Source organism: Castor canadensis, chromosome 17 (assembly GCF_047511655.1).
Source record: "Castor canadensis chromosome 17, mCasCan1.hap1v2, whole genome shotgun sequence".
Classification (NCBI taxonomy): domain Eukaryota; kingdom Metazoa; phylum Chordata; class Mammalia; order Rodentia; family Castoridae; genus Castor; species Castor canadensis.
Window position 1 is genome coordinate 40434698 of NC_133402.1, and position 14226 is coordinate 40448923.

Sequence of the window (14226 nt, forward strand, 5' to 3'; positions counted from 1 at the left end):
TTTATATAAGCTTTATATAAATTACTGTACTGGTATGTTTTCTTTTTCCATTTTCTTTTATTCTAAGCATCATGTTTGTGGGATTTATATATATTAACACATGTATGTATGTTCACTTTAATTGTGTACAGTATTTCATTATATGGAAACATACATATATATCCATTTGTATGGAAGAATGGATATTTATGTTGTTTCCAGTTTTCCCCATGCCAGAAAGAACTGTACATGGTACATGATTCATTGTACAGATGTGTGACACTTTCTTAAGATTATATATGTTGAGTTATTGGGCTGCAGATCTATGGTTTACCAGATATTGTAAATAGGGGAATTATTTACAGTATGGTTGCATCAAATCCACACTCTTAAACTGAGTTCCCACTGTACCACATCCTTGCTAACTGTAGAAGTTTATTTTTTATTTTTTTATGGGTGAGAAACAGTTTTCATATCTGTAAATTTCATTCCTTTGTTTTTCTCTTCATGTGATGTGGCCTTCAGATTTGTCTGTCATTTCCTTTGTCCATTGTCGTGGTTGTGTTTTTCCTATAGGACTGTCTCTCTTTTCCTTATTGATGTGCAAGTGTTAAATATTGCCTGGATTCCGTTTCTTTCTAGCTAAATACTTTTTATAATGTCAACTTCTAGTTTGTGGTAGTGATTCATTTCATTTACAGTGTCTTTGTTATACAGGTATCACAAATTTTTTGTGGTACTGGGGTTTGAACCCAGAGCCTCACACATACTGGGCAAGAGCTCTATCTCTTGAGTCACATCCTAGCCTTTTTTTGAGATAGGGTCTCACTAATTATTCCTGGACTGGTCTCAGACTCCCACCTCTGCCTCCAGAGTAGCTGGGGATACAAGTGTACAACACACGCAGTTAGATATTATATATTTTAATGCAGGTATATTTGGCAATCTTTTCTTTCATGTTATAAACTTTACAAGATCTTAATGCTTTTTCTCTTATTTTTATCTAAAATTTTTAAAACTTTGTTTTATCATATTTAGGTATTAAACCCAAGTCCTCAGCATCTAATTTATAAGTATGGTGTGAGGTATGGATCTAAGTTTATTTTCTTCCATACAGATTAACTATTCTTCCCAACTTCACTTATGGAATAGCCCATCATTTCCCTGCTGATTTGTAATTTTTCTGTTATTTGTCAAGTCTCCAAGCATAGTTGTTCTATTTCTAAGGGAGGGCTCAATTATACATACAGCATTGCTCCATTTTTTTCTTCCTCTATGCCAATACTGTAAGTTTTAGCTTTATCATACATCTTAATATATAGCAGTAAACTCTCCATCTTATTCTTAATTTATCTTGATGAGCTTTTACTTTTCCATATAAATTTTAAGATTACCTGGTCAAGTTCCATGAAAAAGAGTGTTGTGATTTCAATTGGAATTATACTGAATTTATATGCTCATTTCAGAAAAATTGTTATCTATAATATTCAGACTTTTATCCGTGGAAATGGATTTTAGTCTTCTTTTGTGGTTTCTAACAGGTTCATAATTTTTTCATACAAACTACACATGTCTTTTGTGACATTTATTCCTGGATTTCTTACAGCCTTTTTTTTGAAAAAGGAAGAAAATCCTCACATCCCACAGGATGGGAGACCTCCTGCTTGTGGGGACTGCCTGAACAGCTGGGCCAGAGACAAGGACAGGTCTGCTGTGAGACAGCTCAGACCAAGTGGCCAGGGCCACTCCTGCCAGCCTCGGGATGATCCCAGGAGCTCCTTTCTGAGGCCACTGGCTCTTGCAGGTCCTGTCCAAGGATCTCTGTGGAAACTGGCCTTGCACCTAGAAGTCAGGAAACAGTGGCTATGTGCTCAAGTCTGCCTCCACTATGTCACCCCTCCTGTCTATGTCCAGAGGGACCTCATTTCCCTCTTTATTTATCCCATCTTTATTCCCCATCCTGATTTGGTCTCAAGAAAAAAGAATTAGAACCCAAACATTCTGACTCATAGTGCCAGTCTGTTTAATAGCAATACTAATAACTACAGCTATCATTTGTTTTGAGTGCTGATTGTTTATCTGAGGCAAGCACATTACACACATTTATCTTATTCAATCCTCATTAGCTTCCTATGAGGTTGATATTGTCTCACTAATTTCACATTTATTAATTCAACAAATACTTATTGTGCCAATTACCAAGACTAAGTGATTTGCTTGAGGTCTCATAGTTAGTAACAGCTGAGTCAGAATTAAAATCTGGCTCTGCTTGATTTACTCACTACACCCACATAGCCATCCATCCACCCATCACATATCTATCCATCCACTCGTCCATCTCTTTATCTCCCCCCTTCCCTTTATTTAATCATGTATGCATGCACCCATCCATCCATCCATTGACTCATCCATATCTCTACCTTTCCTTGCATCTTTCTATTTAATCATTCACCCATCCATCCCTCATCCTTTCCTCCCTCTCTCCCTCTATTCATTTATCCATGTGTCATCCACTCATCCACTTATCCATCTCTCTGTCCTTCCCTCTGTCCTTCCCTCCCTCTCTCCAACTATCCATGTATTCCTTTCCCATCCAGAAACACTGATGTTCATCTGCGTAAGCTCCTTTCTTCAAGTACTTTCCTCCTTCATCTACTCATTGCAAAATCTCACCTCCCCATATACTTCAGGCTTACCCCCAACTCACTTTTCTAGCTTCTGGGCATCTTCATACACCTCACCCTAACATTTTACTGCAAATACACATCTCTTTCCCCTTTAAAAGCTGACTTGACACTCCCTCCTTCAAGATGTCTCCCATCCTAAGATCCTTTGGTATTCAGGGTCATTTCCCCATTACCCATGAAGGTTATACCCCTCACCCTATCATGCCCATTTGAGAGTCAGTAGCAGGTAGCCCTTACCAGATTTCCAACCTGCAACATCTCCTCAAATTCGATTGTCATGTTGTAGTGCTCCAGTGCCATGAAAAGTGTGTTGAGCACGATGCACATGGTGATGGTGAGGTCAGCAAATGGGTCCATGACCACAAACTTCACCTTCTGCTTGATGGACATCCAAAATGGGCAGCATTCCCAGATGAGGTAGCGTTGGGCGAAGCGGTTCCAGCACGGTGGACACTTGCGGTGGGACTCCTCCAACTCTGGGGGTAGTCAGAGAGTTTGTGGACTGAGTCATACATTCCAGAAAGTACTTGGGACTTGCATGGGGAAGAACACAACAGTGGGACAGTGAAGGGATAGGGAAAGCTAGGGGAAAGGGTGACCCATGTCCCAGCTGCTTACTCTGGAAATGTGGGAGGAGAGGACAGGAGACCAAGATGGATGTGGGCAAAACTGGACCATGACAGATTAGGACAAATGTAGGCTCATTTGAAACAATAGTCCCGCATGGATGTGGGGACATTCAGGGGGAGGACAGGCAGCAAATGATGGGACAATAAATGGGGAGTCAAGTTCCAATGTGAGAATCCCCAAGATAGACATGGGTATACTTGGGACAGGAAGGGATGAGACGGATGAGAGCCTTAGACAGGCCAGGACAGATGTGGGAGTGTTTGGAAGAAATGGAGATGTGGAAATGCTCAGGAAAGAACAGGTTGAACCAGAGGAAGATATGGACAAGCAAGGACATTGAAGGCTACGGAGGACAGAGAAATCTGGGACAGTTGTGGGAATGTCCAAGGAAGCCAACACAGACAGAGGATGCTTGTGTGGGCTGGGATGGAGCTGACAGTGCTTGGAGCCGAAGTGGGAGGGTTTGGATGACACTAGGGATACTGACCTTCCAGGGCACTGGTGAGAACACTGACAGCGCTGAGGGCCCGCTGCCGTGCCCCTGGCTCCTCGAAGCCATCCACACATGGAGCCTGGGGGGTCAGCATCTGGGGCCCACCTGGTTCGTCAGATGGTGTAGTCTGGGAGCAACCAGAAGTTATGTGTCAGACTGGGGAGATTTTCCTGCTTTCAGCCTTAGCCCTGCTGGGCCTAGAGTGGCTGACCCAGGTGCAGGCTGGGAAGATTACAGAGGGACAGGACAGAGGTCTTGATGGGACCCAGGATGCTGGGCTAAGAGAAGCTAATCTCTACTCTCTTCTAGCTAACAACATCCCCTACCACTTCCCAACCTTTACCCCTTTCCTTCTTCACCACCTGTCAGTGGGAATTCTCTAGTGTGGCAGTGATTCTCTAGTGTGGTTAGGAAAGTACATGTCCCACACAGGTCCTCCTGTGCCATCTGCTATCATGTTTATTGGTACATGAAAGGGGACCTGGAAGTCTTAATTGACCGCAAACTCCCTAAAGTCAAGAGCATGAAGAAACTGAAAAAACTCTAACACACTCCAGGAGGGTATTACGAGAAGCAGAAAGCACAATGCTTGGGTATGGCTAGTGGGAGGCCAAATCTTCTGTGGAAGCAGTGTGGCTGTATCCACCAAGAGAATTTTAAATTGGCCTGCAATCCCTTGTCTAGTAATCTAACTTCATAAATAATTATACCTCTGCACCCAAATATACATAAATGATGATCATTGCAGCACTGTTCCTAATACCATAAAAGACACAGCAACCAATCAATAGAAAGAATATTAAAATCAATTATGGATGCAACTCAACTCTGGATTCTAATACAGACAATAACAAGAATGAGGCAGTCCCATGTACACTCCCATGGGAGTATCTCCAAGACAAACAGCTAGATGAGAAAACAAGACAAAGACCTGGAAGGGAAATGCCAAGTGATAAAGTGTTAAAGAGATACTTGCGAATTGAGGGGAAGAGAGAGAGGGAGATGGTCCCTGTTTACTTAATGCACTTCTGCACTGCTGGGTTTGTCTCCAATATGCACAAATCTTTATAAGTAAAAGACAAGGTCTAAAAATAGACATGTGGGGTGCCTGGTAGAGGGAGCTGACAGGTGAGAGTTCTCTGAGCTTATTCAGAGCTCCCCCCGAACCAAGGAGGTCCCACAGAGCTTCATGTCAGCAGAGGTTGCTGAAGGGACCTGGTTGCTCAGTGTGGTACAGTGAGCTCTATAATCTCTGTAGGGCAGAGGGAAGATAGGCCTGGCCTTATGCATGGTGGCAAAGCCAGGGCCAGGGGTGGGTACCAAAGAGATCTGGCTGCAAGATAAGGTCAACCTTTGCTCTGAAATGCTGCCCAGGGAGGCAGTGAGCTCCCAGTCAAGGAAGTATTCAAGCAGAGGTTCCTGAGGACAGAGGTGGCTGGTGCAACCATAGTACCACAGATCCAAGGCAACATCACGCTTGGACAGTTTAACTCATTAGCACACCTTAAATTCTCCCAACTCCTCTCCTTCTCCTTCATTTCCTTCTCTAGTAGTTTGGGTTACCATGGAGAAAATGTTTTCTCTCTTTCCCCTTCCACTGTGGGTAAAGTAGAATTCCTTGCCCTGGTGATGCAGACTTGCTTTGGTCAAGGGAATGGAAGTGGATAGGATGAGACCAGATAGCTAAAATGTGCCAGTGCTATTTGCCTGGCCCTTGTGCTCCAGGATCCTCCACAAAAAAAGCTTCCCCAGGTAGCTGCTACCCTCTCAGCCTGGTCTAACCCACTGTGTGGAACATGCCAGTTGAGCCCAACCTACATCAGCCAGATTATAGTCAATCTGCAAATAAGGACTGCTTAGCTATTGTGGCCATAGCTAAGTGACATACTACCCCCCTGAAAGCCATCATCATCTGTTTCCTAAAGCTGCTACAACAGCCTCCTAACTGGCTTCTTTTTTTCCTCTATTTTCTATATGGCAAAAAGGGAGTCCCTTAAAAAGTAAGTGGCATGTTATCACTCCTCTGTTTAACAGCTCCCCTTTCTTCACTGCTCCCCATCTTACTGTGCATATCTGAACTTTCCTATCACTTACAAGGCCTTGCATAGTCCAAACCCAAACTCATTTCAGGTTCCTTTCTAATGTTCCCCACACCTGTTCTGCCAGGCCCTCTCATTCCTTGACTATGTCAACCCTGCTCCTCCCCAGGGTCTCTGCACCTATTCCCTTTGCCTACAATGTGATTCCTCCATATCTTTGTGGCTAGCTCCCTAAATTTATCTACCTGCTGATGTTTTGGTTTTGGTTTTTTTTTGTGGTACTGGGGTTTGCACTAAGGGTTTTGTGCTTGTTAGGCAGGAGCTCCACCACTTCAGCCCTGCCTCTACTCCTGCCTGCCAGCTTTAATGTCACCTTCCAGCTCTCATCCCCACCCCTCCCCAGCAACCTTCTATCACATGACCCCATTGTGACCTGTGATGGTTAATCTTAATTGTCACCTTGATTGGATTGGTATCACCTAGGAGATTAGTGAAGCCCAGCTCTGGGTGAGAGCAATTCCAGAGAGGATTAACTGAGGGAGGAAGACCTGTTCTGAATGTGGGTGGCACATTCCACAGGCTGGTGGCCCAGATGTAATAAAAAAGGGAAAAGGAGAAAGCCCACAACTCAGGCATTCTCTCTTTGTTTCTGTCTCTCTGCTTCCTGGTCACCATACTATAAGCTGCTTTGTTCTACTGCACCCTCCCTGCCACGATGGACGGAAACATCTAAAACTGTGAGATAAAATAAATCTTTTCTCCCTCAAATTGTTTTACTTGAGTATTTCTGTCAAAGTGATGATAATGTGATTGACACACGACTTAGACGTAGTTTGCAGTTCACTTTGTCTTCCTGATTGCCATGTTGATGCCAAGATGGCAGGGGTCCGATTTGTTCTACTCACTGCTGTAACCCTGGAGCCTCAACAGCACCTGGCACTCAGCACAGCACGTTGGCATTGGATAAGCATCAGATGGATGGAGAAATACTTGGGAACCAGGAGGCTCAGGTTAGAGGCCCAGCTCTGCCCTGAGCTTGCTAGATGACTTGGGTAATTGAAGAGGAAGGTCTAACATGTGGCGGGAGAAAAAGAGTGGCTATCCATATGGTCCCCATAACCATCTGGCCCTCTGGTACCCAGCACTCCTACAGAAATCCTCCTACATTCATGCTGGCCTGGCCTTTCCTCCCTTCCCTTGTTGACTGAGTGCCTACTGTGTGCCCAGCACAGTGCTTTGTTTGCAGACTAGAGCCAGCAGAAGCTGCTTGGTGGGAACAGGGAAGGCATTCCCAGCGGTCTGTAGCTTGCTAATCTCTTTGACTTTTCAAATGTCTCCATCTTGGTCGATAATTCCCTTAACTTTGCAAATGACCTTGTCTTGGCCTGCTAATCCCTTTAAGGTTACAAATGGGCCCTGCAGAAGTGAGAATGGGTGAAGTCAGAGTTCCCGGTAATGAAGTGTTTGAACTTGGATTCCTCCCGACATGTGCAGCACAATGAGATGATTTTCTCCCTAATGAGATTAGGAAATTCTATTAGCGCTGCTGGCTGCTGACCTGCTTCCCTGAGGCTGAGGCTGGACTTGCCTGGTTCAGTGTTCCTGGAAGACAGACACCCCACCCTTCAGGTAGGGCTGGGTCCACAAGAACCCAGATGGGTTTGCCCCTCATAGGTATCAAGGTTACTCCCCTACACATGCTGCTCCAGAGGGGTATGGGGGCCCCAGACACAGCAGTGTGCCTAGGAATCTTTACTCAATAATGCCTATCACAGACAATGATAATTATGTGAACATGAGGCAAGTTCTGGTGTAAGCACCAGACCTGTTTTGAACTCGCTTGGTCCTCACTGTGATCTGCTAATGTGAATGAATAATAATTTTATTTGCACTTTACAGATGAGGAAATTGAGACACAAAGAAATTAACTTGTACAAAGTCCCATAGCTACAGTAAGTCTCAGCGAAGCAAGCGAGGCCCTCTAACTGGGAGCCCTCCCTCTGTAGCCTTATTCCACTTTCCCAACCAAGACTCCCTGTTAGTCTAATCCTTGAAGGCTGAATGGGCAGTGAACAAGCTCTGATTGATCTTTCATGATCTGGACAGTCTCTCTCCATCACCTTTCTGACCATAACTTCAGCTCCTCTCACCGTTGTGCCCTCTCTGCCACTCACACTGCTCTCATTGTACAAAAGCTATGCACGCTTTTGCCTCGGGACCTTTGCACTTGCTGTGCTGGAACGTGCTTCCATGAAGATGGCAGTGACAGTATGTGACTATGATGTTATCACAGTGTCAATACATTCATGTGTATCTTCTGTGTCTTTTCCACATTTGCCCATGCTATCCTTGCAACAGTCCTGAGGTGGGCACTTCACCTGTTTTACAGATGAGAGACTCGAGGTACAAAGAACTAAGGTAACTTGCCCATAGCCATCCAGCTAGTGAGCTGGAATTAAAAACCAGGTTGTCACGCACAGGAAATCAATGTGAGTCAATGCCCTGTATAGCTATCCTTATCTCAACCAGCAAAAACACTTGTTCCTTCCTATTATTGCTTATACTCTCTCTACAACAAAATTAGAAATAAGGGCAAAATAGTTTCTGCTGGGTATTGAGGCCGGGGGAGAGGGAGGGGGCGGAGTGGGTGGTAAGGGAGGGGGGTGGGGGCAGGGGGGAGAAATGAACCAAGCCTTGTATGCACATATGAATAATAAAAGAAAAAAAAACCAGGTTGTCTCCAGAACTTGGATGCTGATATCCTCCCGCTATGTCATCCCTCCTAATTTCAGAAAGCAGCTTGGCTCCTACTCTCTTTCCAGTCTTTGTTTAAATACCTCCTAATAATTGGGGGCTTCCCTCTCCCCTTTCCCTTCCCCCCAGCACTTATTACATGAATTGATACCAAATTAACAGTAAATTACAGAATATGTCTAACTTGGTGAATAACAGCCGCCCAGGACCCTCTCAGTGTCCCCTTGCCACCCAGCCCTTCTCCCAGGATCCTTCTGATTGCTTGCTCATGACAAAGCAATCTAAAAGGCTGCCACCTGGTACAGCATTGGGCCCCATCACCCTGGACTTGTTATCAGGATACCTTGGTGCCTATGCCTTAGCAGTTGTGAAATATTTGATCACCATCCTGTTTATCACATGACACTGTATGTACATTTACATACACATTCTCCTTCTTTCTTTGAGGTGTGTCTGCCTGTCCTGTTAGTACAGGAACTCTGTGAGGGCACAGAATAGCGCAAGCCGCACATACTAAGTGCTTAGTCAGTATCTGGCGAGTAGTTCTGGACGTAGCACTTATTACCACTTTGGGAGAGAGTTCTGTGCTGGTGTCTATGATGGAGCTGACTCACCGTGTCTGGAGGGCGCTCCAGCATCACAGGGTGGAGCAAGCGGCTCCCTGGGGATGTGACCTCAGGGTCACCTGCCCCCAGCAAGGAGACCACGCCATTGCAGTCCACTGTGCTGTTCCTTTTGCCATTCAGGGCGTGGCCAGGAGCTGAGGCCCCAGGACTGGGCTGTCCTTGAGCACTGGGCCGGCGCAGGGGCCAGGGCACCAGCAGTGACGTGCGATGGCTCTCGCTCTCTCCTGCTGTGCTGTTTTCATCATCTGCAAAGTCTGTCTCAGAGCCCGGGTCGCGCCGCCGAAAGGTGAAAATGCTTCCACGGCTAGAGCGTGGCTTCATGGAAGTCCTGCTGAACCCATGCGTGAAGCTGAGGCGATTCTGAGGGCACAGGGATGGGCATATGTCACAGATAGCTCTGCATGTACTCCCAGCCCAACTCTTTTGGCACTGGCACAGCTCAGCTTCTCTGAACATTGAGGGCATCTGTCAGCCACATGGGAACTGGATGGGTTGTGCCAGGAGGCATTTAAAGGGGTGTGCGTGGGTATAGAGGGATCCTATATCTTCTGGGGTCCCTTACTCACCTCAAATCTATGCTTCTGGGGCTTTGACCCTGAAGCTTTTCTGGGCCTGAAAGTGGGGCTGAGTCTAGACAGGAGGAGGAAGCAGTAGGTTCCTGGTATTGCAGACAGGCCTGGCTGGAGCAGTACCTGGGGCACTCAGTCAAGCCTCTCTTACACATGGGCATGTCTCTGGACTCCTACCAATCTACACCAGCCCCCATGCTGGAGGAGGATCCCCAGGTAAGGGGTATCGTAACACCCAACCCCCACCCCACCCCTTAGCCCAGGGCTCCTCCATTCTAAGAATGGCTACGGGAAATGTGAAGGCAGGGGAGGATTTCTTCCTTAGAGAGTAATCTTAGGGACTGTAACTGTACCAGGAGTCTAGCATGATGGGCTCTGGACACCACACCCATCCTGAATAGGCCAGAACCACAGTGGGGATTACCATTGTTCTGGGACCATCTTCTGACTCAGACTTGGGGAACCTGTCATCCCCACATTCGTCTGTCCCTGAAGACAATCGTTTTCTTCTCTTGTTCCTTCTCTCATGGTTGGTCACTGGGGCCAAAGAGGACATCTCCAAGGAGCTACGGGACACAGTATCCACACCCCTGATGGTGAGGGCCTGGGAAAGGGTAGAAAAAGGGAAGTCTTGGTCACTACGAGAATCCGTACTGCCTTAGGCTTAGGCAAGCCAGGCAACTATCAGTGATCTGGTTTGCTCATTTTGCACACAACACAAAATGAGGGGCATGGTGGAGACACCTCATGCAGACCCAGGATGTTTTGAGAAAGATCAAGATCCTGGAAGGAAGAGAGACGTGGGCGAAGTGGGCACCACTCGGAAGAGGGGGGTATGTGGGACAGGTGGGAGGGGATGTTGATGAGCAGAGAAAGTAGCAGAACTAAATGGTAGGGGATCTTCTAGAAGGTTCAGCTGGCCAGAAGGGTATTAGAGGAAGTGGCATGGGACGATGAGAAGAATAGCTGGCTCTGTAACAGCCTCCATGTGGGGGACTGTGGAAAGCCAGGGCAGCATCTCCAGTGCTTATTTTCTGAGTTGACTCAGGTCTCCAACCTTGGATTATCTTTACCACCCTGCCAGTATAAACTATGTTCATGGATATATGGATCATTTTTATCCAGCATGTACTTTGCTCACAGGGACAACCTTTACCTAGGCGCTACCTCCTTTACCCAGCGTGCACCACCATTACCAGCAGGCACCATTTTTACCTGGAAACCATGACAGCCATAGGGAACAACTTTACCCAGCATACACCACACTCACAGGGCCCACTTAAATCAGCAGGGACCTCACTAATAGGAATTGTCTTTACCCAGAAGGTTTGAAATTTTTACTGAGCAGATAACACACTCACAGGAAATACCTTTACATGGCAGGCACTGCCTTTTACCCAGCATGCACCACCCACCAGCTTTACCTCAGTATGGAGCACACCTCCAGCACCCATAGTCAGATGAGGGCTTGGTCTGGAGGCTCCTTGTCTGCACTGCTCACCCACCTCATGCTCTTTCTTCAGCATCTCCATGGCCTCCTGGAAGCGCTTTTCCTTCTCCTCAGTTTCAGCAATGGTGGCTTGATTTTGCTCCTCATAGGCCATGGCGACCACAGCCAGGATGAGGTTCACCAGGTAGAAGGAGCCCAAGAAGATGACGAGCATGAAGAAGATCATGTAGATCTTCCCTGCAGACCTCAGGGTCTGGAAGAGCAAGGGGGCAGAGGTCATCCTCACTAAAGCCTCCTCCCAGGACCTGGTAACCAGGCATTTCCAAGTCACTATTTTGGTTGTGCCAGGGGTTCAAAGATCCAAAGCCTGGGAGCAGCGTAGAGCATGTACCTCCTACAGTCAGGGCTGTGTGCTAACCTATAGAGGAGAATGGCATATATGCAGGGCAGTGTCACACCTAGAGGGAGGGAGAGGTCCCACCTAATGAGGGGAATGCTGTGCCCACAGAGAAGAACATTCCATTCTACGGTGTGGAGGGGTGTCCCACTTACAGAACACAGTGTTCCGTACAAATGCTTGGGGACCTGGTCACCAGCAAAAGAAGGCTTCTTTGCCTGATGACCCCTTTTCTGTCCCTGTCCCCTCCACAGCAGCTCTCAGCAGTGGGGAGCTGCTGGGTCCACTTCTGGCCAGTCATCTGAACAGTGTGTCCCTGAGCACTCCTCTGCTGGCTCAGGCACCCACCCACCTGCTGGTAGAGGCGCTCCCAGCAGTCCTGTGTCATCAGGCGGAAGAGTGCGAGGAAGGCCCAGGCGAAGGAGTCAAAGCTGGTGTAGCCATGGTCAGGGTTCTCGCCTGCCTTTAGGCACCGGTAGCCCTCGGGACATGTCCTGTGACCAGACATGCACACTCTGTCCTGTGCTGTAAGGGGTACTCTGCCCTTGAAGCCCTCACTGGGCCTGGTTTGTCTCTTTGGAGCTCAGCATGTGCCTCATGGCTCTGTGAAGCTGGGTCCTGCCCCATGACTTTGTTCACACTATGTCACCCCAGACACCATCTTCCCTTCTTCTCTTGTATTCTCCGGTTCCCTTCCACCTGCAGGGTACACCCCTTCCCAGATGCTGTCTCAGCCACCTCCCCTCACAGAGGAGAAGCACAAGCGTCTACCTCATGTTCCATCCTTGGCCTGTCCACCCTACAATGGGGGCCCCTGGCAGGACAGTGTGGGGAGCAGTGAGGCTTGGCAAAGCCCAGGGGAGAAGCAGGGCCAAGGGGTGCAGGGATGATCCTGGGGGGCTGGGCCGAGAGCCTGGCCAGGTCTGGAGAACATGGAACATGCTCATCTACATCACCACACAGGCTTTTGCTCAGTGAGTCAGACCCACTGCTCTAGAGGTGGTAGCTTCTCTCCAAAGAGGGGCCCTGCTGCATCTATGCATGCTTTTGTGTGTGTGTGTGTGTGTGTGTGTGTGTGTGTGTGTGTGACAGAGAGAGAGAGAGAGAAAATGGTATGCTGGATGTGGAGGGAGACTTGGCAAATGGAAAGATGCAGTCAAGGGGCCTCTGTGCCATACCAGTGCCCCAAAACCCTCTAGACAATCTCTTCTGCGACAGAAATGAGACAGCTCTTGGCCTCTGAAATTTCCTACCCAGAGATGTGGGGCTACAACACCACACAGTACCTTACAACCAGGTGTCTCCTCCCTTAAACACCCTCAGCTCAACCACCCTACCCCACACCCCAGTACACAGAGCTTGGAAATTGCACACGGAGACCCAGAATGTCTGGGGACCACAGTCACACTGCAGGTTCATGTCCTGCCTGGCCTTGAGGAGAGTCCTGCTGCTGGGGGAGGCAAACTCTCCCCTGAGGGACAGATCACCAGGAATGGAGGGAAGGATAGGAATTGCTATCAGAATGGCATCAGGATTCGGCTGGTGGAGGCCCTGCAGGGCACTCTGTGCAGCCTCTTGTCCCAGCCCACCTTCAGGGACCTACTGGCCCTCCCTACAAATCTGGGCCTGACCTTTATCAGTTGTCTCCTTTGGGATGGGGTTGGGTGGGGAAGTCAGGGTCCTGGCATGGAAGGAAGACAAGGGAAGACCTCACTGTCCCTAGGGATGGGGAGTAAACAGAAGGCACAGTCAGCTGAGAAAGCACCAGAGGGTGGCTGAGAGACATGTCCCTGGTGGTAAGTGCCACCTACCCAGCATCAGAGCTGTTTCCACATAGTAATACGTCAGAGGTGCCATTCTTGAGCAGGTAATTGTCTGTAACAGAAACATCGGATGGTGAGAGACAAGTGGCCCAGCCTTCTGGGGTTCCCACCTTGAATTGCAGCTTGAGGGAGGGGTTAGAAGCATTGTTGTGGTCACCCTCAACTTCTTTGCCCCTTCCCTGACCCTCACCCTCTGTCTAGCCAGGCTGAAGGCAACTCCCGCTGCTTCCCTGGCCTTCCCCCTGCTCCTCCACTGACAATCTGCTGCCGGTGCCCCTCACCTTCTCAGCAGACACAGGATGCCCTGGGCAGGGCCTCAGCTGTCCCCACGGGGAGCTTCTGCATTCTGGTCCAAACCACTCAGGGGTCCAGTCAAGGCCAAGAGAGGCTCTGAACCAGGAGGCAAGGGTCTGGCAGAGCTCCAGCTGGCTGCAGAGCTACAATGTGGCCTTGGCAGGCTGCTGCCCAGCTTTGGATCCACTTCCATTGCATCAAATGGTGGAAGAGATGCCTGCTCCAGTAACCATGGCAATACTGGGATCTGTTCAGATGGGTCTGGGGCTGGACCAGGTGAGACACAGGACACTTGCCCTCTCTTCTCTGGGACTGCTGTCAGTTCCTGTCACTTACTATGTCCTGTCTTTGTCTTGAGCAGCAGTTCTCAATGTGTGCTTCCCTAGCCAGTAGGTTTGAAATACAGCTGCCCGAGTACCAGCCAAACCTATTGACTTAGAAACTAGGGCTGGCCCCTGTAGTCTGTGTTTTCCAGAGCCCTGTAT

The 14226-nt window shown here is 48.1% G+C and overlaps 1 protein-coding gene across 4 annotated transcripts in view; it reads right to left on the reverse strand.

The window, feature by feature from the left end:
• The window catches only part of Scn5a (sodium voltage-gated channel alpha subunit 5), a 96640-nt gene that overhangs the window by 41586 nt on the left and 40828 nt on the right, over window positions 1-14226 (reverse strand). For all 4 annotated transcript variants that reach the window (XM_074059837.1, XM_074059835.1, XM_074059838.1 and 1 more), the window contains exons 8-14: window positions 13436-13499; window positions 11977-12118; window positions 11283-11480; window positions 10202-10381; window positions 9197-9568; window positions 3784-3916; window positions 2904-3142 (exon numbers count right to left, since the gene is read on the reverse strand). In XM_074059837.1, the coding sequence (XP_073915938.1) occupies window positions 2904-3142; window positions 3784-3916; window positions 9197-9568; window positions 10202-10381; window positions 11283-11480; window positions 11977-12118; window positions 13436-13499 (1328 nt within the window). The remainder of the gene's footprint in view (window positions 1-2903; window positions 3143-3783; window positions 3917-9196; window positions 9569-10201; window positions 10382-11282; window positions 11481-11976; window positions 12119-13435; window positions 13500-14226) is intronic.